Here is a 24,254-nt window from a genome sequence, read left to right as displayed (position 1 = left end):
TTTTAAACTCTATTGGTCTTTATTGTTCTACTATTCACTACAAAGTCTTCAGTTCCTCAAAAATGCATCGATTTTAAAGTATATTAACTTTTTCACGTTTTTATCGAATCAATGTCATACGCAGGGTTGTTTTATAAGCCTTTTTCGGTTTAGAGCGGAAGTTAAAAGTGCCCCTTTCAATGGTCTCCGTGCGGGAGCAAGCTGCGGACATCCGGTTTAGAGCGGAAGTGAAAGATGCCCCTTTGAAGTGCCTCCGTGCGGGAGCAAGCCGCAGACATGAAGATGGCGGGTGCCGGACACATGATGAGTTTGGCCGCCCTGCAGAGACAAGATCCTTACATCAACAAACTGCTCGATCTCACCGGACAGGTGGCGCTTTATAACTTCAACTCCACAACCAACCAGTGGGTAAGTTGGTCAAAACATTCAAACCCGGGAATCCTTTTTGCCCCTCGAAGAAGGACAAGCGGTGTTATGTTAGCATGTAGCTAGCTCGTCTAAATCTACATTTAAACTCTTTGAATTATTTATTTTTATTATTATTATTATTATTATTATTATTATGTCAGCATGCAGCTAGCTCATCTAAATCTACATTTAAACTCTTTGAATTATTTATTATTATTATTATGTCAGCATGTGTAGCTAGCTCATCTAAATCTACATTTAAACTCTTTACTTTGTTAAACTCTGACTATTTCAACTGTTATTGTGTCAAATTCTTACTATTATTTTTGACTGCACAAGATAAGCTGATGGACATTAGTTTGTTTAAGCCCTAATAATTATAATTCAATGATGGACATGAGTTTGTTTAAGTCCTAATAATGATAATACAATGATGGACATGAGTTGGTTTAAGTCTTAATAATTATAATACAATGATGGATATATGTTTGTTTAAGTCCTAATAATTATAACACAATGATGGACATGAGTTTGTTTAAGTCCTACTAATTATAATACAATGATGGACATATGTTTGTTTAAGTCCTAATAATTATAATACAATGATGGACATATGTTTGTTTTTGTTTAAGTCCTAATAATTATAATACAATGATGGACATATGTTTGTTTAAGTCCTAATAATTATTAAAAGATGGAGTTGTCACGCCAAATTTCTTCCCCCTACAAACCCCCCCCCCCCCCCCCATTTACTTCCAGGGTCATTTTCTCTTACGTCATTTCCTCTTACTTACGTCATTTCCTCTTACGTCATTGACAGCGATCGATAACACTTCGGCTTTGACTGCCCGTCGCTGGAAGGATACCGTATTTTCCGCACTATAAGGCGCACCGGATTATTAGCCGCACCTTCAATGAATTACATATTTCATAACTTTGTCCACCAATAAGCCGCCCCGGATTATAAGCCGCGCCTACGCTGCGCTAAAGGGAATGTCAAAAAAACAGTCAGATAGTTCAGTCAAACTTTAATAATATATTGAAAACCAGCGTTCTAACAACTCTGTCCCAAAATGTACGCAAATGTGCAATCACAAACATAGTAAAATTCAAAATGGTGTAGAGCAATAGCAACATAATGTTGCTCGAACGTTAATGTCACAACACACAAAATAAACATAGCGCTCACCTTCTGAAGTTATTCTTCATTCGTAAATCCTTCGAATTCTTCGTCTTCGGTGTCCGAATTGAAAAGTTGCGCAAGCGTGGTATCCAAAATGGCCGGTTCCGTCTCGTCGAAGTCATCGGAGTCAGTGTCGCTGTTGTTCTGTGAATCCTGCCTTCCGGAAAGCTCGGACCACAGTTGTGACCGAAATATCTGCCCAGGCATTTACGATCCACTGGCAAATGTTGGCGTATGTCGTCCGGCGCTGTCTGCCCGTCTTAGTGAAGGTGTGTTCGCCTTCGGAGCTGTGTGAAAAAAGCCACCCGGCCTCTTCGCGTATACTTCCCTTAACCACTCGCTCATCTTTTCTTCATCAATCCATCCCTTCGAGTTAGCTTTTATGATGACGCCGGCTAGAAAGGTCTCTTTTGGCAAGGTCTTCCTTTTGAATATCACCATGGGTGGAAGTTAGCATGGCAAGCTAGAACCACAGTGAAGGATGACTTCTCATTCCCTGTGGTGCGAATATTCACCGTACGTGCTCCCGTTCCACAGTGCGGTTCACAGGAATATCAGTTGCTGTGAAATACGGTAGTAATCCGTGTGCGGATGGAGAGATTGCGTCTTTTTATGAACCGGATCCTTGTCGCTTAGTAGGAGCCATTTTGTGGTCTTTACAGATGTAAACAGGAAATGAAACGTACGGTGATATCCGCGCGTTTTTTCTTCTTCTTCCGGGGGCGGGTGGTTGCTTACAGTAGAAGAAGAAGCGCTTCCTGTTCTATGGGGGCGGGTGCTTTCCTTGGCGGTTGCTTGCGTAGAAGAAGAAGCGCTTCCTGTTCTACCGGGAAAAAAGATGGCGGCTGTTTACCGAAGTTGCGAGATCGAAACTTTATGAAAATGAATCGTAATAAAGTGCACCGGGTTATAAGGCGCACTGTCAGCTTTTGAGAAAATGTGTGGTTTTTAGGTGCGCCTTATAGTGCGGAAAATACGGTACTTGTTTTTTTTATTTATTTTTTATTTTTTATAATATAGCATTAACAAAACGTCTGTATTAATCGGACAAATTAACTTGAGTTAAAGTAGACATTTAACAGTATTATATCTTAATTAACATTTTTTCAGGAGATTTGGATTCTATCGATCACTGTCAATGACGTAAGAGAAAATGACGTAAGTAAGAGGAAATGACGTAAGAGGAAATGACCCCGGAAGTAAATGGGGGGGGGGGGGAGGTTTTTGTAGGGGGAAGAAATTTGGCGTGACAGAGTCATGTTTGTTAGCTGAATTTGTCTTGTTCTGATTGAAGGTTAACCATTTACACTAAACTCAGAAATAATAATATTACACTCATGCAGTTATACTAATAATATTACACTATTACAGAAATATTATGCTAATACAATTCTACAAATAGTATTACACCAATACAGAAATAATATAATGCTAATACAGTTATACTTATAATATTACACCAATACCTAAATAATGATATGCTAATACAGTTATACGAATAATACCAATAAATAAATTATAATGTGCTAACACAATTATACTAATAGTACCAATACAGAAATAATAATATGCTAATACAGCTTTACTAATATTATTACACCAGTACAGAAATATGAGTATGCTAATTAGGGTTTCCTCTAGCCACCTGTGGCGGTGGGCGCGTGGTCAACAATAACATCATTGATTAATTTGCTAAATTTTCTATGATGATATGATTTTCTTTAAAAAAGGCTACAAAAATGTCTACATTACAGTAACATATACTTTTTTAAATCCTTTTGCCATTTTTCAAAAAGCATTGTACTTTTTGTACAATGTACTTTGTTGACATTGTTTGCTAGTGTTTACAAACTTTTAATTACTTTTTTAGAATTAAAAATAACTATCAACAACTAGTGTTCGTCTAAAAAAGTAGTGGTGTCTAGATACTATTTCTGTCCCACCACGTCCATTTCCCTGACTAAAATGTAGTGGTGTCAAGAGACTACTTCTGTCCCTCCATGTCCATGTGTTGATTCAAATGTAGTGGTGTCTAGTAGGGGTGTGGGAAAAAAATAGATTCGAATTCGAATCGCGATTCTCACGTTGTGCGATTCAGAATCGATTCTCATTTTTGAAAAATCGATTTATTTTATTTTTTTATTATTTTTAAAATTTATATTTATTTTTTTAATTAATCAATCCAACAAAACAATACACAGCAATACCATAACAATGCAATCCAATTCCAAAACCAAACCCGACCCAGCAACACTCAGAACTGCAATAAACAGAGCAATTGAGAGGAGACACAAACACGACACAGAACAAACCAAAAGTAGTGAAACAAAAATGAATATTACCAGCAAAAGTATCAATATTAGTTACAATTTCAACATAGCAGTGATTAAAAATCCCTCATTGACATTATCATCAGACATTTATAAAAAATACAAAAAAAAAGAACAATAGTGTCACAGTGGCTTACACTTGCATCGCATCTCATAAGCTTGACAACACACTGTGTCCAATATTTTCACAAAGATAAAATAAGTCATATTTTTGGTTCATTTAATAGTTAAAACAAATTTACATTATTGCAATCAGTTGATAAAACATTGTCCTTTACAATTATGAAAGCTTTTTACAAAAATCTACTACTCTGCTTGCATGTCAGCAGACTGGGGTAGACCCTGCTGAAATCCTATGTATTGAATGAATAGAGAATCCTTTTGAATCGGGAAAATATCGTTTTTGAATCGAGAATCGTGTTGAATTGAAAAAAAATCGATTTTGAATCGAATCGTGACCCCAAGAATTGATATTGAATCGAATCGTGGGACACCCAAAGATTCATAGCCCTAGTGTCTAGAGACTACATCTGTCCCTCCATGTCCATGTTCCACTAAAGAGACTAGTGACCTCACACTTTAATATAGGCTGTTTATATAACAATCACCTCCACATCACAGACATGCTGACAATGCTCCAGACACCTTTTGTTTACATTCGAGAAGTCTTTTTAATTACAGGACTAGACTGTATATAAACATACAGTACTTCAATCAATCAATCAATCAATGTTTATTTATATAGCCCTAAATCACAAGTGTCTCAAAGGGCTGCACAAGCCACAACGACATCCTCGGTACAAAGCCAATGTGTGTATAATATACTTATTAATTACAGGACTAGACTGTATATAAACATACAGTACTTCAATGTGTGTATAATATACTTATTAATTACAGGAGAAGACAGAAATTGAGGGGACACTGTTTGTGTATACAAGGTAAGCATGTTATTATTTGACATGTAAATATGTTTTGATGTGATGTTCAAACTGCAATCTATGTACAGTATGTGATGCATGTACAGTATGTGATGCATGTACAGTATTTGATGCATGTACAGTATGTGATGCATGTACAGTATGAGATGCATGTACATGATGTACAGTATGAGATGCAAGTACAGTATGAGTTGCATGTACAGTATGCCATGCATTTACAATATGTACAGTAAGTGATGCATGTACAATATGTACAGTTTGTAATGCATGTACAGTATGCTATGCATGTACAATATGTACAGTATGTAAAGCATGTACAGTATGCAATGCATGTACAGTATGTGATGCATGTACAGTATGCGATGCATGTACAGTTTGTAATGTATGTCCAGTATGCTATGCATGTACAGTATGTAATAGGAATGTAACAATATCAATGTTACACACTGTTGTGTATAAAGTGTGTTTACACACTGTTGTGTATAAAGTGTGTTTACACACTGTTGTGTATAAAGTGTGTTTACACACTGTTTTGTATAAAGTGTGTTTACACACTGTTGTGTATAAAGTGTGTTTACACACTGTTGTGTATAAAGTGTGTTTACACACTGTTGTGTATAAAGTGTGTTTACACACTGTTGTGTATAAAGTGTGTTTACACACTGTTGTGTACAAACTGTGTTTGCACACTGTTGTTTATAAAGTGTGTTTGCACACTGACGTGTATAAAGTGTGTTTACACACTGTTGTGTATAAAGTGTGTTTACACACTGTTGTGTATAAAGTGTGTTTACACACTGTTGTGTATAAAGTGTGTTTACACACTGTTGTGTACAAACTGTGTTTGCACACTGTTGTTTATAAAGTGTGTTTGCACACTGACGTGTATAAAGTGTGTTTGCACACTGTTGTTTATAAAGTGTTTGCACGCTATTGTGTATAAAGTGTGTTTGCACACTGGTGTATAAACTGTGTTTGCACACTGTTGTGTATAAACTGTGTTTGCACACTGTTGTGTATAAACTGTTTGCACACTGTTGTGTATAAAGTGTGTTTGCACACTGTTGTGTATAAACTGTGTTTACACACTGTTGTGTATAAACTGTGTTTGCACACTGTTGTGTATAAACTGTGTTTGCACACTGTTGTGTATAAACTGTGTTTACACACTGTTGTGTATAAAGTGTGTTTACACTCGGTTGTGTATAAAGTGTGTTTACACTCGGTTGTGTATAAATTGTGTTTGCACACTGTTGTGTATAAAGTGTGTTTACACACTGTTGTGTATAAAGTGTGTTGACACACTGTTGTGTATAAAGTGTGTTTGCACACTGTTGTGTATAAAGTGTGTTTGCACACTGTTGTTTATAAAGTGTGTTTGCACACTGACGTGTATAAAGTGTGTTTGCACACTGTTGTGTATAAACTGTTTGCACACTGTTGTGTATAAACTGTTTGCACACTGTTGTGTATAAAGTGTGTTTGCACACTGTTGTGTATAAACTGTTTGCACACTGTTGTGTATAAAGTGTGTTAGCACACTGTTGTGTATAAACTGTGTTTGCACACTGTTGTGTATAAAGTGTGCTTGCACACTGTTGTGTATAAACTGTGTTTGCACACTGTTGTGTATAAAGTGTGTTTATACACTGTTGTGTACAAACTGTGTTTGCACACTGTTGTGTATAAACTGTGTTTGCACACTGTTGTGTATAAACTGTGTTTACACACTGTTGTGTATAAACTGTGTTTACACTCGGTTGTGTATAAAGTGTGTTTACACACTGTTGTGTATAAAGTGTGTTTACACTGTTGTGTATAAAGTGTTTGTACACTGTTGTGTATAAAGTGTGTTGACAGAATGTTGTGTATAAAGTGTGTTGACACAATGTTGTGTATAAAGTGTGTTGACACAATGTTGTGTATAAAGTTAATTCCACTTTGGCCACCAAGGTCTGCTTCTCCGCACCATGGCTTCACCATCATGAACCGCCTGAGTGCTGACAACCTGGTAGAACCCATCAACAAAGACCTGGAGTTCCAGCTGCAGGACCCTTTCCTGCTCTACAAAAACGCCAACAGTGAGTTGGCAGCACTCATGCACACTACTACAGCAAATACTGCACTCATGCACCCAACAACTACAGCAAATATTGAACTTATACACCCAACAATTACAGAAAATATTGCACCCATGCACCCAACAACTACAGCAAATATTGCACCCATGCACCCAACAACTACAGCAAATACTGCACTCATGCACCCAACAACTACAGCAAATATTGAACTTATACACCCAACAACTACAGCAAATATTGCACTTATGCACCCAACAACTACAGCAAATATTGCACTTATACACCCAACAACTACAGCAAATACCGCACTTATATACCCAACAACTACAGAAATATTGCACTTTTATACCCAACAACTACAGCAAATACTGCACTTATATACCCAACTACAGCAAATATTGCACTTATACACCCAACAACTACAGCAAATACTGCACTTATACACCCAACAACTACAGCAAATATTGCGCTTATATACCTAACAACTACAACAAATACTGCACTCATGCACCCAACAACTACATCAAATATTGCATTTATACCCCCAACAACTACAGCAAATACTGCACTCATGCACCCAACAACTACAGCAAATACTGCACTCATGCACCCAACAACTACAGCAAATATTGCACTTATACCCTCAACAACTACAGCAAATATTGCATTTATACACCCAACAACTACAGCAAATACTGCACTTATATACCCAACAACTACAGCAAATATTGCACTTATATCCCCAACAACTACAGCAAATATTGCACATATACAGTACACCCAACAACTACAGCAAATACTGCACTTATATACCCAACAACTACAGCAAATAATGCACTTATACACCCAACAACTACAGCAAATATTGCACTTATATACCCAACAACTACAGCAAATACTGCACTCATGCACCCGACAACTACAGCAAATATTGCACTTATACCCCCAACAACTACAGCAAATACTGCACTTATATACCCAACAACTACAGCAAATACTGCACTTATACACCCAACAACTACAGCAAATACTACTAGTACTCATGCACCCAACAAGTACCCAACAAGACATCTATCACATACAACAACATAATAGATGTCATATATCACATACAACAACGTAATAGATGTCATATATAACATACAACAATGTAATAGATGTCATATATCACATACAACAACGTAATAGATGTCATATATAACATACAACAATGTAATAGATGTCATATATCACATACAACAATGTAATGGATGTCATATATCACATACAACAATGTAATAGATGTCATATATCACATACAACAATATATATTTTTTTTTGTTTAATGGCCATTTTGTTAAAAGCCTTTTTTATGGCAAAAACACAAACTATGTAATATTTCCCCACAGAAAAAATGATTTGATACACTAGTTTTGATTATTATTTTTGATCAATGACAGTTTAAAAAAAAGTCCCACTAAAATCTTTGGGATCCAAAATGGGTTCACTCCTTAAAAAGTTGTAAAACATTTTCATTTTAACTTTCAACACTTAAGTCTCAAGATCAACTTGAGATTATGATTAATATGATTTTAAAATTTCATTGTTTCTTGTTTGTTTGATGCACTTTTTGTCAAAGAAAACTGCAATATTTTCCCCCAAAAATATTTGAAAGTGGAATGTTTGCTGTGAAGTATTTTGAGTTATGAATATGTCAATAATTAACAACAACATTGGTTTGTATTATAATAAAGTTTTGATCAAAACAACAACCTGCATGGTAGCTTTGAGTTATTAGAGTCAACATTGCAACCGTCACATTTACCGGTTTGCTCTTTTATGACACTTTTCTTGTTTTTAGCAGTATTTTTGGCCGCACTTTGGACAGCCCTGTTTTAAATGGTCCGCACCAAAAAAGGTCAACTTTATGGACAACATGGACCTCAACATTGAAAATCAGAAAAAGGAGAACATGAGTACCTGTGAAAAGGCAGTTGCCAGTTCCTTTTGAGCTTGAAGTGTGAGGAGACATGAGTCCTCACAGCTTGAGAAAGTAGCTGACTGAGCTGCCACCAAGACAGTCCATCAGCAGTCTGAAGAGCAGCTTCATCAAGGCCAGCCATAAAGAGTTGGATTGTTTGCCCAGTTGTCTGCTGAGGAGGCAGAAGACTGCGGCCAAGGTCAAAGTCAGCGTGGAGTGCTCCCCCTTTGGACTTTGGCTGCCCTTCAGTCTGGAAGACATGCTGTTCTTTTCCAGCCTCACTCCATGCTCTCCATGGCAATCCCCAACTACCTTGAAGGTGCAAATGCGCCACCTGAGCCCAGGAAGTGCAGAGACAAACACACCTGTATTCCCTTCGGACACTGTCAGGACACAAACACCTCATTGCTACGTAACCTCAGCTTCTTCAGGGACTATCATGACTTCTACTTTTGCAATAATACTTACCACAATCGTACATTACACTTTTATAAGACTTTTAAAGTAATTTTAATACTAGACTAATATAGACACATACATCATGTGTTGTCTTCATTATAACACTTATATAAGACTTTTAAAGTCATTTTGATAGTAGGCTAATATAACTAATACACACTTATATCATGTGTTGTCTTCATTATAACACTTTTATAAGACTTTCAAAGTCATTTTAATACTAGACTAATATAGACACTTACATCATGTGTTTTCATTATAACACTTTTATAAGACTTTTAAAGTCATTTTGATAGTAGGCTAATATAGACACTTACATCATGTGTTGTCTTCATTATAACACTTTTATAAGACTTTGAAAGTAATTTTGATAGTAGGCTAATATAGCTAATATAGACACATCATGTGTTGTCTTCATTATAACACTTATATAAGACGTCTTAAATTAATTTTGATAGTAGGCTAATATAACTAATATAGACACTTACATCATGTGTTGTCTTCATTATAACACTTATATAAGACTTTTAAAGTCATTTTGATAGTAGGCTAATATAGACACATCATGTGTTGTCTTTATTATAACACTTATATAAGACTTTTAAAGTCATTTTGATAGTAAGCTAATATAACTAATATAGACACTTACATCATGTGTTGTCTTCATTATAACACTTTTATAAGACTTTCAAAGTCATTTTAATACTAGACTAATATAGACACATCATGTGTTTTCACTATAACACTTTTATAAGACTTTTAAAGTCATTTTGGTAGTAGGCTAATATAGACACTTACATCATGTGTTGTCTTCATTATAATTTTGATAGTAGGCTAATATAACTAATATAGACTCTTACATCATGTGTTGTCTTCATTATAACACTTATATAAGACTTTTAAAGTCATTTTGATAGTAGGCTAATATAGACACATCATGTGTTGTCTTCATTATAACACTTATATAAGACTTTTAAAGTCATTTTGATAGTAGGCTAATATAACTAATATAGAGACTTACATCATGTGTTGTCTTCATTTAACACTTATATAAGACTTTTAAAGTCATTTTGATAGTAGGCTAATATAGACACTTACATCATGTGTTGCCTTCATTATAACACTTTTATAAGACTTTTAAAGTCATTTTGATAGTAGGCTAATATAGCTAATATAGACACTTACATCATGTGTTGTCTTCATTATAACACTTATATAAGACTTTTAAAGTCATTTTGATAGTAGGCTAATATAGACACTTACATCATGTGTTGTCTTCATTATAACACTTACCGTATATAAGACTTTTAAAGTCATTTTGATAGTAGACTAATATAGGTAATATAGACACTTACATCATGTGTTGCCTTCATTAACGCTTATATGAGGTGTTTAATTTTTTGCCGCTCCAGACAGATTTGTTTGTGTATTTTTGGTCCAACATGGCTCTCTTGATGTGGTGTAGGTATTTGAAAATGTTCATATTCACTATGTGTACAATTAACCACTGGCATGGTGTCCAAAGTGCAGCTGACAGCTAACTTTTTAACATTCTAACAATATTATCACAAACACATCAAGTGGAACAAAAGAGCAAACAGGTTTAATGTAACAAGAAAAATGTGCAATGTTGACTCAAAAAAGACAAAGCTGCCATGGAGGCTGTTTTTTTCTTTAAAACTTATTTAGGATAGTTTCCTTTCCAATTACAATGGTAAATACTACAGTCATGAAACATATGTTTATTGCGTTTGAAAGGGCTGCTTGCGGTATATTATTACATTACTTTTGACTATAATAATAATCATGGGCAATAATTAGAATTCAATGAGATTGCAGAAAGCCTGTTTAACAACAATCTGTCTGTGAGGAGCAAAGAAGCTGTCCACGCTGAGGATGGAAGAGTGAACAGGACATAGCAATACACTTCAAGTAGTTCATGCGGTGTAGAGACTTGTGTTCCAATCAAACCTTGTATATGTGTGCAGTGGGCATCTACAGTATTTGGTTCTACGACAAGAGGGACTGCCATCGCATCGCTCAGCTGATGGTCCAGTAAGTGCTTCTTAGCTCATCGCCACGTTGCTGTGATTAGGAGTCACTTCTTACTCTTGTGACCAAATCCCGCCAGGATTGTCAAACTTGAAGCCGACCACGCACACAGACAATCCCCAGTGAAGGCGAAGCCCAGGCCGACCAATGGTGTAGCAGAAACGCGACCCATGGGAATCCTGGAGCTGCTGAGCAAAGCCAAGGAGGAATACCAGAGGGTAAGCGGGCTGACTGGTGTATACATCGTGGGTAGTCCACTTGGGGCCTTTTTTGGCAGCTTTTCAACCTTTTCATTGACCTGTTCCTGCTTTTTCTTCAAGAAATGAAGGCAGTTTCTGTTGCAGGCGCAGTCATGTGACGCTGATGCACCTACAGACCTGAATGCCACGGCAACTTCAGCTTCAGACCACACCTCCCAGCAGTCTGATAAGGTACTTGTGGGGAAACCTCCACTAAGGTTTCAGTGTCATTGAGGCTACATTCCCACATATCGGATTGTTTCAAGTCACTGTGAACACTACAATTCCCAGGCCGATATAAATCAGAACTGTATCGATTCATCCCACCGATAATGGGTCATAAAAACGCAATCAGCAAAAGAAATGGTTGACGAATGAGCAGAAAACAAGAAGTTGTAGAAGTTACGCCACTCGGTAAGTGTCCATGCGCTAAATTAGTCCAATTTCTCAAATAGTTGGGCTTTAAATAACCATCCTACAACCCACGGAAACACCTTTATCCGATCGTGTTCGGGTTTTGAAAAGTCGGACTAAAACACCTGGATTATGCGAATGAAAACCAGATCTCTTTGTATCGCGCATGCACCAGTCTCAACGCACGGGATAAAACCCGGAAGCAGATCCCATTCAGTAAAAACATAACAACAATTGTCACGAAGAGGAGACTGTTTATCTGCTTCATGAATTAAAAGAACAGAACAGGTGCATCAATGGGGGCAAACAAAGATTTATTTAAGAAGGTAGCTAAAGACATGGAGAATGTCGGCTTAATTTGGACTCCCGAACGAAATAGGAATGAGATGAAAGAGAGTGAAGCAGGTATATTAAAGGTGTACACAAACCTCTGCATGTGTGCACTCCAAACTGATGAACAATAAGTATGTATTCCACACACCTGGCAAGATAGTCCAGAACAATAGTAACCTTTATCTGGAACACCAACAGTCTTTTTCTTCGAATTTAAAACTGCTTCCATCAATCCACGGAGCTTTATGAATTAACTCCGAGACATTCAACGGTTTTGTTTCCTTGATTCTCTGTGCGTAAATTCCTTTGAAAGAACTCTTTCCTGCCTGTCTTTCTTTGCTTCGGATTTTCCTCCGCTCCAAGACATTCTTGGCAGTAGCGCAGTCTAAGATCGTTTTTTGATTCTGTTTGCTATTTAACATCAGAATAGCCATCAGAGATGTATTATATTTGTGCCAATATTACAGCGGACATCAGGTACCACAGAGCTCAGCTGGTCGCTTGTAAGTAGCTGCAGATGTCTTGTTTGGTGTGATGTCATGGGTCAACCAGAAAAGCAATACATTCATTTGCGCTAAAAGGAAGTAAGCACCCCCATGGCGTATGACGAATAGTCACATTAGAGAGAGTGCATGGACACTTGGACTTCACTCATAGGTGTGAAATGACAAAAAAACAAACTATTTGAGAAATCAGACTAATTTAGTGCATGGAAACGTAGTTACTGTCGTATTACTCCAGACTCTGACTGCTCGCGCTCCTCAAACACGTCAAAGTAAATATCCCCCAAGAAACAATATCCTCTTCCCTCTATTTCCTTCGCTAAATCACTTGCTTCAAAAAATGGTTGAACAAAATCCTAGAAATTGCCACAAATGTGCCAGGACTGAGGCGGACTAGAACTGGAGCCATAAACTCTGCAGATGTCATTTGCCATTCCCTTCCCATTAGAAATGTGACGACTCCATAAAAAGATTGGATGGAGCAATAAAATGGGAATGAGGCAGTGTGAACATGGATCTTAACACTATGAAGTCTGGGAATGAGTAGGGACAGGAACTGATACCATTTTTATGACAATTCAGTTCTCTACGGATTGTCATCTGGAAATTAAGGCAAAGAAAGGGTTGATTGAAGTGAGCCCATGGTGCGTTCACCCTCCTGCTTCAGGACTAGAACTAAACTCATTACTTTCACTTGACCTATATATGTTGGGAACATACTAATGTACATTTCTGCTACATTTCTCACTGACCTTGTCGTTGTTGTTGTGTTGCAGTAACGTTTTCGTCTTAGTTATTGACCCAACAATAACCATGTTATCATTATCCTCAGGTTCAACTCCATCCATTTGTGCTCGGCAAGTTGGCCTTCCACACCATATATATCCATCTGTCATCGTTTAAAAAGGAAATATATCGATGTTATTGATACTAGAAAAAGGAAAACATTGGATATAAGAACGGCTGTGAAGTTTACCACTTTTAATGAAAAGGACGCTAAACGTTATTTAAGTCGGTCTGCCCGTCTGTGGCGTCATCAAAACAAGAATGGTGTTTGAGAAAGTTCACAACAAATGCAAACGCCACAAGACAATATCATAAATGTCAACACAACAACTTTCTGTTACAGCACGACTGCAGACAACACAAAAATATAAAGACACAACAGAAGTGACAGCGGAGTTTCTCTGACAGACCGACTTCCTGAACACAGTATATCAGTATTATTTAGTTATTGTAGTTATTTACTCACTTGCTTTATTACACACTCTTTAACCTCAGCCACTTGGTCTGTTGCAGAAACTTGTCACTTCCATTCCGTCTTTATATTGTTGTTCTATGCTACCCTAATTGTTTAGTAAAATCAGAGTAGTGGCAGGTCAAACCACTGCTCATTTAACCTGGAAAAACTTCATTTCTCAGGTAAATCTTCTGTCAAAATGTTGTACACTGTACTTGTATTGAAAATGTCTCCTCTTCCTGGAATAAGATGTGAATGCAAACTTGCTTGTTTGTATCATAATTCATTTAGATCAACTCAGTGTCCCCCCTGAGATGGGTAGGTCGTGAGTTCAAACCCCGGCCGAGTCATACCAAAGACTATAAAAATGGGAGCCATTACCTCCCTGCTTGGCACTCAGCATCAAGGGTTGGAATCGGGGATTAAATCACCAAAATGATTCCCGAGTTGCTGCTCACTGCTCCCCTCACCTCCCAGAGGGTGGAACAAGGGGATGCAGAGGGTAATTTCAATATTCATTTCACACTCGCACTGCTTGATTTGTTTTTGATACTGAATCTATTTCCACTCACTGAATCGTATCGGATTGTATGATATTGTCCTTGAATCGTATCGGCAACATCAAGTTATGATTCGAATCAAATCATTGTTTAAACAAATCGTTACAGTAGTTTAAGTTCTCTATACTACTAAATATTTATGTACTATAATGTGGGTGGCATATCAGTTGTGTATATATATTACTCTATTTCTAAATGCTGAAAGATGTATTCTGTACATCATGTATATTGTGGATTCGATGTTAAATGACATTCCGTTACCCTGCATTGGTTATTGCACGTGTAATGGCAATGAATAAATGATCTGAACTTTGTTTAGTAAAGAAATAAAATGCGTGTATAAACCCAACTGAGTTTTAAGAGGGCCTACAGTGGTGCTGAAAATAATCATCTAGTGTTTGAATCCTTGCCTTATTGTTATAATAAAAAGAACATTACAGAAATACAGTAGTACCTCAATTTATACGCTGACCTCTTGAATCACTTTTTAAAATAATTTTACCGTCAAATCTTTAACTTCAGCCCAAACCATACTTTACCAAACTATTTTATTACTACAACATGTCATTGTGTTTTTGAAGATGACAATAATAATAGAGTAGATTGATTTGGCACTTTTCTAGAAACTCAAAGCGCTTCCAGAGAAGTGAGAAGCCATCATTCATTCACTCCCACGGTGGTTTTGGGCCAAGGGAGGTCATCAATTGAAACTCTTTGTTCAGAAGGTAGAATGGCAAAGTTATTCATGAGAAGAAGTGAGAGTATATCAGAAATATAAAAAGAAGTTATCAGAATATAAAGAGTAGATATGAGAGTATATCAGAAATACAAAGAGAAGATGTGAGAGTATATTAAAAATATAAAGAGAGGATATAAGAGTATATCAGAAATACAAAGAGAAGATATGAGAGCACATCAGAAATACAAAGAAGATATGAAAGTATATCAGAAATATAAAGACAGGATATGAGAATATATCAGAAATACAAAGAGAAGATATGAGAGTATATCAGAAATATAAAGAGAGGATATGAGAGTATATCAGAAATACAAAGAGAAGATATGAGAGCATATCAGAAATACAAAGATATGAAAGTATATCAGAAATATAAAGACAGGATATGAGAATATATCAGAAATACAAAGAGAAGATATGAGAGTATATCAGAAATACAAAGAGAAGATATGAGAGTATATCAGAAATACAAAGAGAAGATATGAGAGTATATCAGAACTACAAAGAGAAGATATGAGAGTATATCAGAAATACAAAGAGAAGATATGAGAGCATATACAAAGAGAAGATATGAGAGTATATCAGAAATACAAAGAGAAGATATGAGAGTATATCAGAAATACAAAGAGAAGATATGAGAGCATATCAGAAATACAAAGAAGATATGAAAGTATATCAGAAATATAAAGACAGGATATGAGAATATATCAGAAATACAAAGAGAAGATATGAGAGTATATCAGAAATACAAAGAGAAGATATGAGAGTATATCAGAAATACAAAGAGAAGATATGAGAGTATATCAGAAATATAAAGAGAGTTTTATTGTCTACACTATGCATGGTAGAAATAAAGCAGAATGTTGTAAAGCAATGACTTCTTGTTCTTCTCTGGCCATCAGAAGACTCATATGATGGTGAAGCAGATTACAGTGGAGGAGCTTTTTGGCTCGTCCATCCTTAAGGACCCCCCTCTGCCCGCCATGACCACTAAAAATGCCACGCCTGCTTCCAGTGACCCCTCAGCTACTTACCCCCAGAACCAACCCTACCCCCCTGCGGCACACCAGAACCCTCTCCGTGGTCCCCACGTGGCCGCCCAGGATCTTGGGCCACAGCAGGTGCACCAAGGCCACGGCCTTCTGCCGGCCCCTTACGCAATACATCACAACCCTGTTTTCCAATCGGCGGTCCCCAGGCCCGACCCCCAGTCTATCTGTTCGCTTTCTCCTCTCATGGTGCCTCCAGAGGCTCGAACTACTCCCGCTGGGCCTGCAGCTCCCCGGGCTTATATGGAGCAGGATATTCTCAACTCGCTCAAAACGTCATCGCAGTCGCTCAATGTGGAAATCCACAAGCCTGTGCTGGCGCCCAATTTCCTGCCAAGCACTCTGGTGCCACCTCACAGCTTCCAAGAACATCCAGCGGTCCTCCAACTCACACAAGACCGGGATGTTCTTTCGAAGCCCCCAAACCTGATCAAACCTGTTTCAGTGAGTTAAAGTCCTCGCTCTACTACTCTTGTTTACCTCAGTGTTCTGTTACAAGTACAAATGTCATCTACCACTCACAGGCTATTCCTATGAGTCCCGGTCTTGCCATTCCCAGGCCGGACTCCTCCGTGCTGCTCTCCCCCAGCGCCTTCCAGCAGTCTCTCAGCAAGGTGGCAGCTGCAGCTGTGGTCCCTGCATCCCCTTCGGAACACCTGGGCACCTCTGTAGGGTCTGTGGAGCCTCCGCAGCACCCCTGCAGCAAAGTTCAGCTGCAAGAGACACTCATACACCTCATCAAGGTATGTCCCTTTTGTCAGGTAGGACCTGTACCTACCACCGTTCTCAGATGCTATTGTTCATACCACCACTTTCAAGGGGAACCTGCTGATCCCCACGCTGACCAAACAGCAGCACCGACCTTGTGGAAGCAAGTGGTAGTGGCTCTATTACACTTTGGACACGATTAATTACTTGAATGTGTGTGGTCTACACGCATCAAAAAGGAAAAATTATACCTCAATAATTTCATTGCAGCCATTTGCTCAAATCAAAAAGTAGATTTTATTTCCCATGAATGTCCATTCAGCACCCACCTTGACAGAAATTTAGAAATGTTTGCAAATGTATTCAGTGTTTCCCCCAGAAAATTTGTTAGTTAAGGTGGCGACTCTCTAAAATAATGACAAAATAATGGCTTACTAAGTCAAAATAATGGCATACTAAGTCAAAATAATGACTTACAAAGTCAAATTAATGACTTACTGTAAGTAAGTGTTTGCAATAAGCGTTTGAAAAAAAGAGTTAAAAGTGGGGCCACATGCTGACATATGTTCAACTCATCATGCTTAATTTATTACAGCATTTGGGAAGCCTGTAGTTGATTTTTATTATGTAAATGTTATATTTTTATCAACATGTGATAGCAGGGACCCTTCCATTCAAAACTAAGCTGCTACATTACTAATGATTAATGTAACTATAGCTGAAAAAATAGTACAATAGCAATAGGAGAGACTATTCATCCCTGAACACCATGGAGTTCATGTAGGCTTTATGATGCACTTACATTATTATATCAACCATCAGAGACAGAAACTCTTCATTTAACATAATATCCTTTTTTGCTGCTTCAACACAGCTCAATCAACACAGAAAAAGGTAGACAGAAATAACTTAGTTGTTAACTGTAGGTCAATAATGCTTGTCTTTCTCTCAGACAGACAGGGCTTTGCTGTCCGTAACATACGCACGCACCCACGCATACCGCAAAATGAGCTAACGTTACGCTAAAAGCTAATTAGCCTTCACCTCAAGGACTGCGAGCGAGCTGAGCTGCCGCTTATGTTTCTAGGACGTCAACGGGCTCATAGTGATGTTACTAGTAGTTGACTGGGAGGTGTTTATTATAATTATGCTTACCTGCTAAACACCTTTCTGCTCACCAGACCGCAGGAGCACTGACTACATGCGCTCTGAATACGCTCTGCTGATTGACTGTTACATGCGCTCTGAATACGCACTGCTGATTGGCTGTTACCGCTCTGCGTGTAACCAATCAGATGGTTCTGTGGGTGGGACAATGCTGGGTTCTGCAGAGACGTACTGACAGAGGCAGAACTAAGCGGAGCAGCTTGTTAAGACTTTAGTTTAGGTGGTGGCTCTTTGTTGTTAAGGCGGCCGCCTTAACAACAAAGCACTACAGGAAACCCTGGTATTACAAAAGTATTGAGTACTTTGCTCAGTATTGAGTATTTGCACGTTTTGAGCTAGTACAGCCACGAGTCTTCTTGGGAATGATGCTACCTGGATTTGGGAATCTTCTGCCATTCTTCCTGGCAGATCCTCTCCAGTTCTGTCAGCCTGGATGGTGAACATTGGTGGACGGCCTTTTTCAGCTCTCTCCAGAGATGCTCCATTGGGTTTAGGTCAGCGCTCTGGCTGGGTCAGTCAAGAATGGTCACAGAGTTGTTCCGAGACCACTCTTTTGTTGTTTTAGCTCTTTGCTTAGGATCATTGTGAACCTTTGGCCTAGTCTGAGGTCCTGGGCACTCTGGAAGAGGTTTTCTTCCAGGATATCTCTGTACTTTGCCACATTCATCTCTCCTGCAGTTGCGAACAGTCGTCCTGTGCCTGTATCTGAAAAACATCCCCGTAACATGATGCTGCCACCACCATGTTTCACTGTTGGGGTTGTATTGGGCAGGTGGTTTTCTCCACACATGCCACTTAGAACAAACAGCGAAAACGTCAACCATGGCCTCAGTAGACTAGAAAATCTTATTGGGAGTCCTTCATGTGTTTTTTTTGGCAAACTCTATGTAGGCTTTCATGTGTCTTGCACTGAGGAGAGACTTCCGCCGGGTTACTCTGCCATAAAGTCCAGACTGGTGGAGGGCTGCAGTGATAGTTGACTTTGTGGAGCTTTCTCCCATCGGCATCTCTGAAGCTCAGCCACAGTGATCTTTGGTTCTTCTTGACCTCTCTCACCGAGGCTTTTCTCCCACCATTGCTCAGTTTGGTTGGATGGCCAGGTCTAGGAAGAGTTGGGGTGGTCCCCAACTTCTTCCATTGAAGGATCATCGAGCCCACTGTGAGGAACCTTCTGTGGTAACCTTGGCCAGATCTGTGCCTTGCCACAATTCTGTCTGTATGAGCTCCTTGGGCAATTCTTGGACCTCAGGATTGACATGTGAGCTGTAAGGTCTTCTATAGACAGCTGTGTGCCCGTCCTGATCAAGTCCAGTCAGTTGAATCACATGAAGGAGCAGAACCATTTCAAGCAGAATCAGAAGAAATGGACGGCATGTGAGTTCAATATGAGTGGCGCAGCAAAGACCACTTTTCCTTTTTGAGTACATCTGCAGACATGTCAGTTATTCTGTCCAGATGGCTGCTGAGTGGACCTTCAGGAGAAATCAAACCAACTTCTTAGATGTGAGCAGTAAAGCAAAGTGAAACTGATAAAGTCTTCCTATCCGAACCCTTTCACCGTATTTATTTTGCACTATTTTGTTTAGCTTATGCATTGTTTATGTTCTTTGGTTTTTGTTTTGCTCTATGCTTTTTAACCTGTGAAGCACATTGGTCAAATTGTTGTACACATGCTATATAAATAAAGTTGCCTTGCCTTCCTCCTGTCCACGCAGAACGACTCAGCCTTCCTGGGAACCATTCACGATGCCTACCTGCAGAACCTGTCCAAGGACTTGAGCGCCATGAAGCTCTGATGGTCTTCAACAAGCAGGTGTTTATGGGAGATCTGGACCCTTCCCTTCACTTCTTTCTTGTTGATGTCTTCAAAGGACAGGATGACTCTTTTCCTTTCCCACTTGTACCTTTGACCTCACCTGCTGGACTAATTGGCCCTTAGGCTGCTGGACTCACTGGCCCCTTGGCTGCTGGCTTCTCTAGAAGTTCTTCAAGAAGGAAGCATTTTTTCTCTCTTGCTTTTCAAATGAGGACCTTTGATGAAACCTTTTTTAAGCTTGCCTTCACACATGCCCTCTATTTCATAAGAATACTAGTACAACACTGCAGTATTTACCCCTAATGATAGTACAACACTGCAGTATTTGCCCGTAATGATAGTACAACGCTGCAGTATTTGCAGCTAATGATAGTACAACACTGCAGTATTTGCCCCTAATGATAGTACAACGCTGGAGTATTTGCCCCTAATGATAGTACAACACTGCAGTATTTGCAGCTAATGATAGTACAACACTGCGGTATTTGCAGCTAATGATAGTACAACACCGTAGTATTTGCACCTAATGATAGTACAACGCTGCAGTATTTGCACCTAATGATAGTACAATGCTGCAGTATTTGCCCCAATGATAGTACAACACTGCAGTATTTGCTTATAATGATATTACAACACTGCAGTATTTGCACCTAATGATAGTACAACACTGCAGTATTTGCACATAATGATAGTACAACACTGCAGTTTTTGCACCTAATGATAGTACAACACTGCAGTATTTGCACATAATGATAGTACAACACTGCAGTTTTTGCACCTAATGATAGTACAACACTGCAGTATTTTCATTTAATGATAGTACAGCACTGCAGTATTTGCAGCTAATGATAGTACAACACTGCAGTATTTGCAGCTAATGATAGTACAACACTGCAGTATTTGCAGCTAATGATAGTACAACACTGCAGTATTTGCAGTTAATGATAGTACAACACTGCAGTAATTGCCCCTAATGATAGTACAACACTGCAGTATTTGCCGCTAATGATATTACAACACTGCAGTATTTGCAGCTAATGATAGTACAACACTGCAGTATTTGCAGCTAATGATAGTACAACACTGCAGTATTTGCAGTTAATGATAGTACAACACTGCAGTAATTGCCCCTAATGTTAGTACAACACTGCAGTATTTGCCGCTAATTATAGTACAACACTGCAGTATTTGCCGCTAATGATAGTACAACACTGCAGTATTTGCACCTAATGATAGTACAACACTGCAGTATTTGCACCTAATGATAGTACAACACTGCAGTATTTGCACCTATTGATAGTACAACACTGCAGTATGTGCACCTAATGATAGTACAACACTGCAGTATTTGCAGCTAATGATAGTACAACACTGCAGTATTTGCCCCTAATGATAGTACAACACTGCAGTATTTGCAGCTAATGATAGTACAATACTGCAGTATTTGCAGCTAATGATATTACAACACTGCAGTATTTGCAGCTAATGATAGTACAACACTGCAGTATTTGCACCTAATGATAGTACAACACTGCAGTATTTGCACCTAATGATAGTACAACACTGCAGTATGTGCACCTAATGATAGTACAACACTGCAGTATTTGCACCTAATGATAGTACAATGCTGCAGTATTTGCCCCTAATGATAGTACAACACTGCAGTATTTGCCTATAATGATAGTACAACACTGCAGTATTTGCACCTAATGATAGTACAACACTGCAGTATTTGCACCTAATGATAGTACAACACTACAGTATTTGCACCTAATGATAGTACAACACAGCAGTATTTGCAGCTAATGATAGTACAACACTGCAGTATTTGCAGCTAATGATAGTACAACACTGCAGTATTTGCAGTTAATGATAGTACAACACTGCAGTAATTGCCCCTAATGATAGTACAACACTGCAGTATTTGCCGCTAATGATACTACAACACTGCAGCATTTGCAGCTAATGATAGTACAACACTGCAGTATTTGCCACTAATGATATTAGATTACTGCAGTATTTGCAGCTAATGATACTACAACACTGCAGTATTTGCAGCTAATGATAGTACAACACTGCAGTCAAGCTGAAGTTATAAGTTGACAAAGCATACAAAGATAAAACAAAACATGTTCTAGTAGTATTTTATACTAAATGATGTAATATTACATACTGAACTATATAATTATATTATATATTCCACTTTATGATATTACATACTCAACTATATCATATTTTTATATATTTCACTATATATTATATATTCCACTATATATTATTTTATATTCCACTATATAATGATAATATATATATATATATATATATTCCACTATATAATAATATTTCTATATTTCACTATATAATATTATATATTCCACTATATAATGATAATAATATATAGATATATTCCACTATATAATGATAATAATACATATATATATCCCACTATATAATGACAATAATACATATATATATATATATATATATATATTCCACTATATAATGATGATAATATATAATATTATATATATATATACTGCAGGTGTACCTAATTCACAACTCCTCCAACACGAACATTATTGTTTTTGCACTTTTTGGCTTCTTATTAAATAACTTTTGTAACCTATTTTTATGGGCTTTCCTCTTTGTGATGTTAAGTTCCTGTTATGTGCTGTTATACAGTATATGCCTTGAGCTCTTATTTTGAAGGCGCTAAGAGCGGAAGTGATGTCACGTTGCGGAGGTTTTTGAAAGAAGGTAAATAAAGTGGTCCTCGTGTAAACTGGAGCCCCCGTGTTTGTTATTTTATAGTTTCATACAGTATAGGCGACATTTATAAACCCTCGGTTACACTTTTTTAAATAGATTCAATCTTGCACGTGGAAAGTTGAAGTGAGGGCTTTAGTTGCGGTGCATGGACTTAATTTCTAAGTAAAGGTAAGACCATAATAACGTTTTTTTTTATTAAATGTGCTTTTTTGTGTGCTACAGTTTGTATGTGTAAAGTTAAAGTTAAGTTAAGGTACCAATGCTTGTCACACACACACTAGGTGTAATGAAATTTGTCCTCTGCATTTGACCCATCCCCTTGTTCACCCCCTGGGAGGTGAGGGGAGCAGTGGGCAGCAGCGGTGCCGCGCCTGGGAATCATTTTTGGTGATTTAACCCCCAATTCCAACCCTTGATGCTGAGTGCCAAGCAGGGAAGAATGCTGGTTTGAGCTTTTAAACATAACCCGTTAACTGCTGCCAATCAAATGGTGAATAAGATACTCTTTAGGGTTCATATGTTTGTAAATCTGACTGTGATGAAGTCAGTGCCTCACCAGCCATCAACCTCACCGCACGTCACTGACATGCACATATGTATGTACATACATATGTATGTACATGTGTGTGTATATATACACACACACACACACACACACACACACACATGTACATACATATGTATGTACTGGCATCCATAACACCTCAGCAATGCCACAGGCTGATTGCCTCCATGCCACGCCGCATTGATGCAGTAATCCGTGCAAAAGGATTCCCAACCAAGTACTGAGTGCATTAATTGACATTTTCAAATGTTTAATTTTGTTTTGCTGTTATAAATCTTTTTTTTTTACTTGGTCTGAGGAAATATTCTAATTTTTTTAGATACGATTTTTGAGTTTTCTCAAGCTTTATGCCATAATCAGCAATATTAAAATAATAAAAGGCTTGCAATATTTCAGTTGATGTGTAATGAATCCAGAATGTATGACATTTTCATGTTTTTTTAATTGCATTACAGAAAATAAATAACTTCATCACAATATTCAAATTTTCTGAGACAGTCCTATATATATATATGTGTATATATATATATATATATATATGTGTATATATGTGTATACATATGTATATATATATATATGTGTATACACATAAGTCTAATCCTATGTATATATACATGTGTATACATATGTATATATATATATATGTGTGTATACATATGTGTATATATATATGTATACAGTATATGAATATATGTGTACATATGTATATGCATATGTATATTTATATGTATACACATGTGT

General features: G+C 37.8%; 1 protein-coding gene across 1 annotated transcript; it reads left to right on the top strand.

Moving 5' to 3' along the window:
• Positions 1-193: 193 nt before the first annotated feature.
• dcp1a (decapping mRNA 1A) lies at positions 194-22,945 on the top strand. Its single transcript, XM_061985547.2, has 9 exons — positions 194-408; positions 4,822-4,862; positions 6,816-6,943; positions 11,351-11,417; positions 11,494-11,632; positions 11,759-11,845; positions 16,342-16,932; positions 17,013-17,231; positions 20,079-22,945. Exons 1-9 carry the CDS (start codon positions 277-279, stop codon positions 20,157-20,159), a joined length of 1,485 nt encoding a protein of 494 aa, XP_061841531.2. The 5' UTR covers positions 194-276; the 3' UTR covers positions 20,160-22,945.
• The last annotated feature ends 1,309 nt before the right edge of the window (positions 22,946-24,254 follow it).

This window comes from Nerophis lumbriciformis, linkage group LG23 (assembly GCF_033978685.3).
Source record: "Nerophis lumbriciformis linkage group LG23, RoL_Nlum_v2.1, whole genome shotgun sequence".
Taxonomy (NCBI): domain Eukaryota; kingdom Metazoa; phylum Chordata; class Actinopteri; order Syngnathiformes; family Syngnathidae; genus Nerophis; species Nerophis lumbriciformis.
This window is presented reverse-complemented; position numbering and strand designations above follow the sequence as displayed.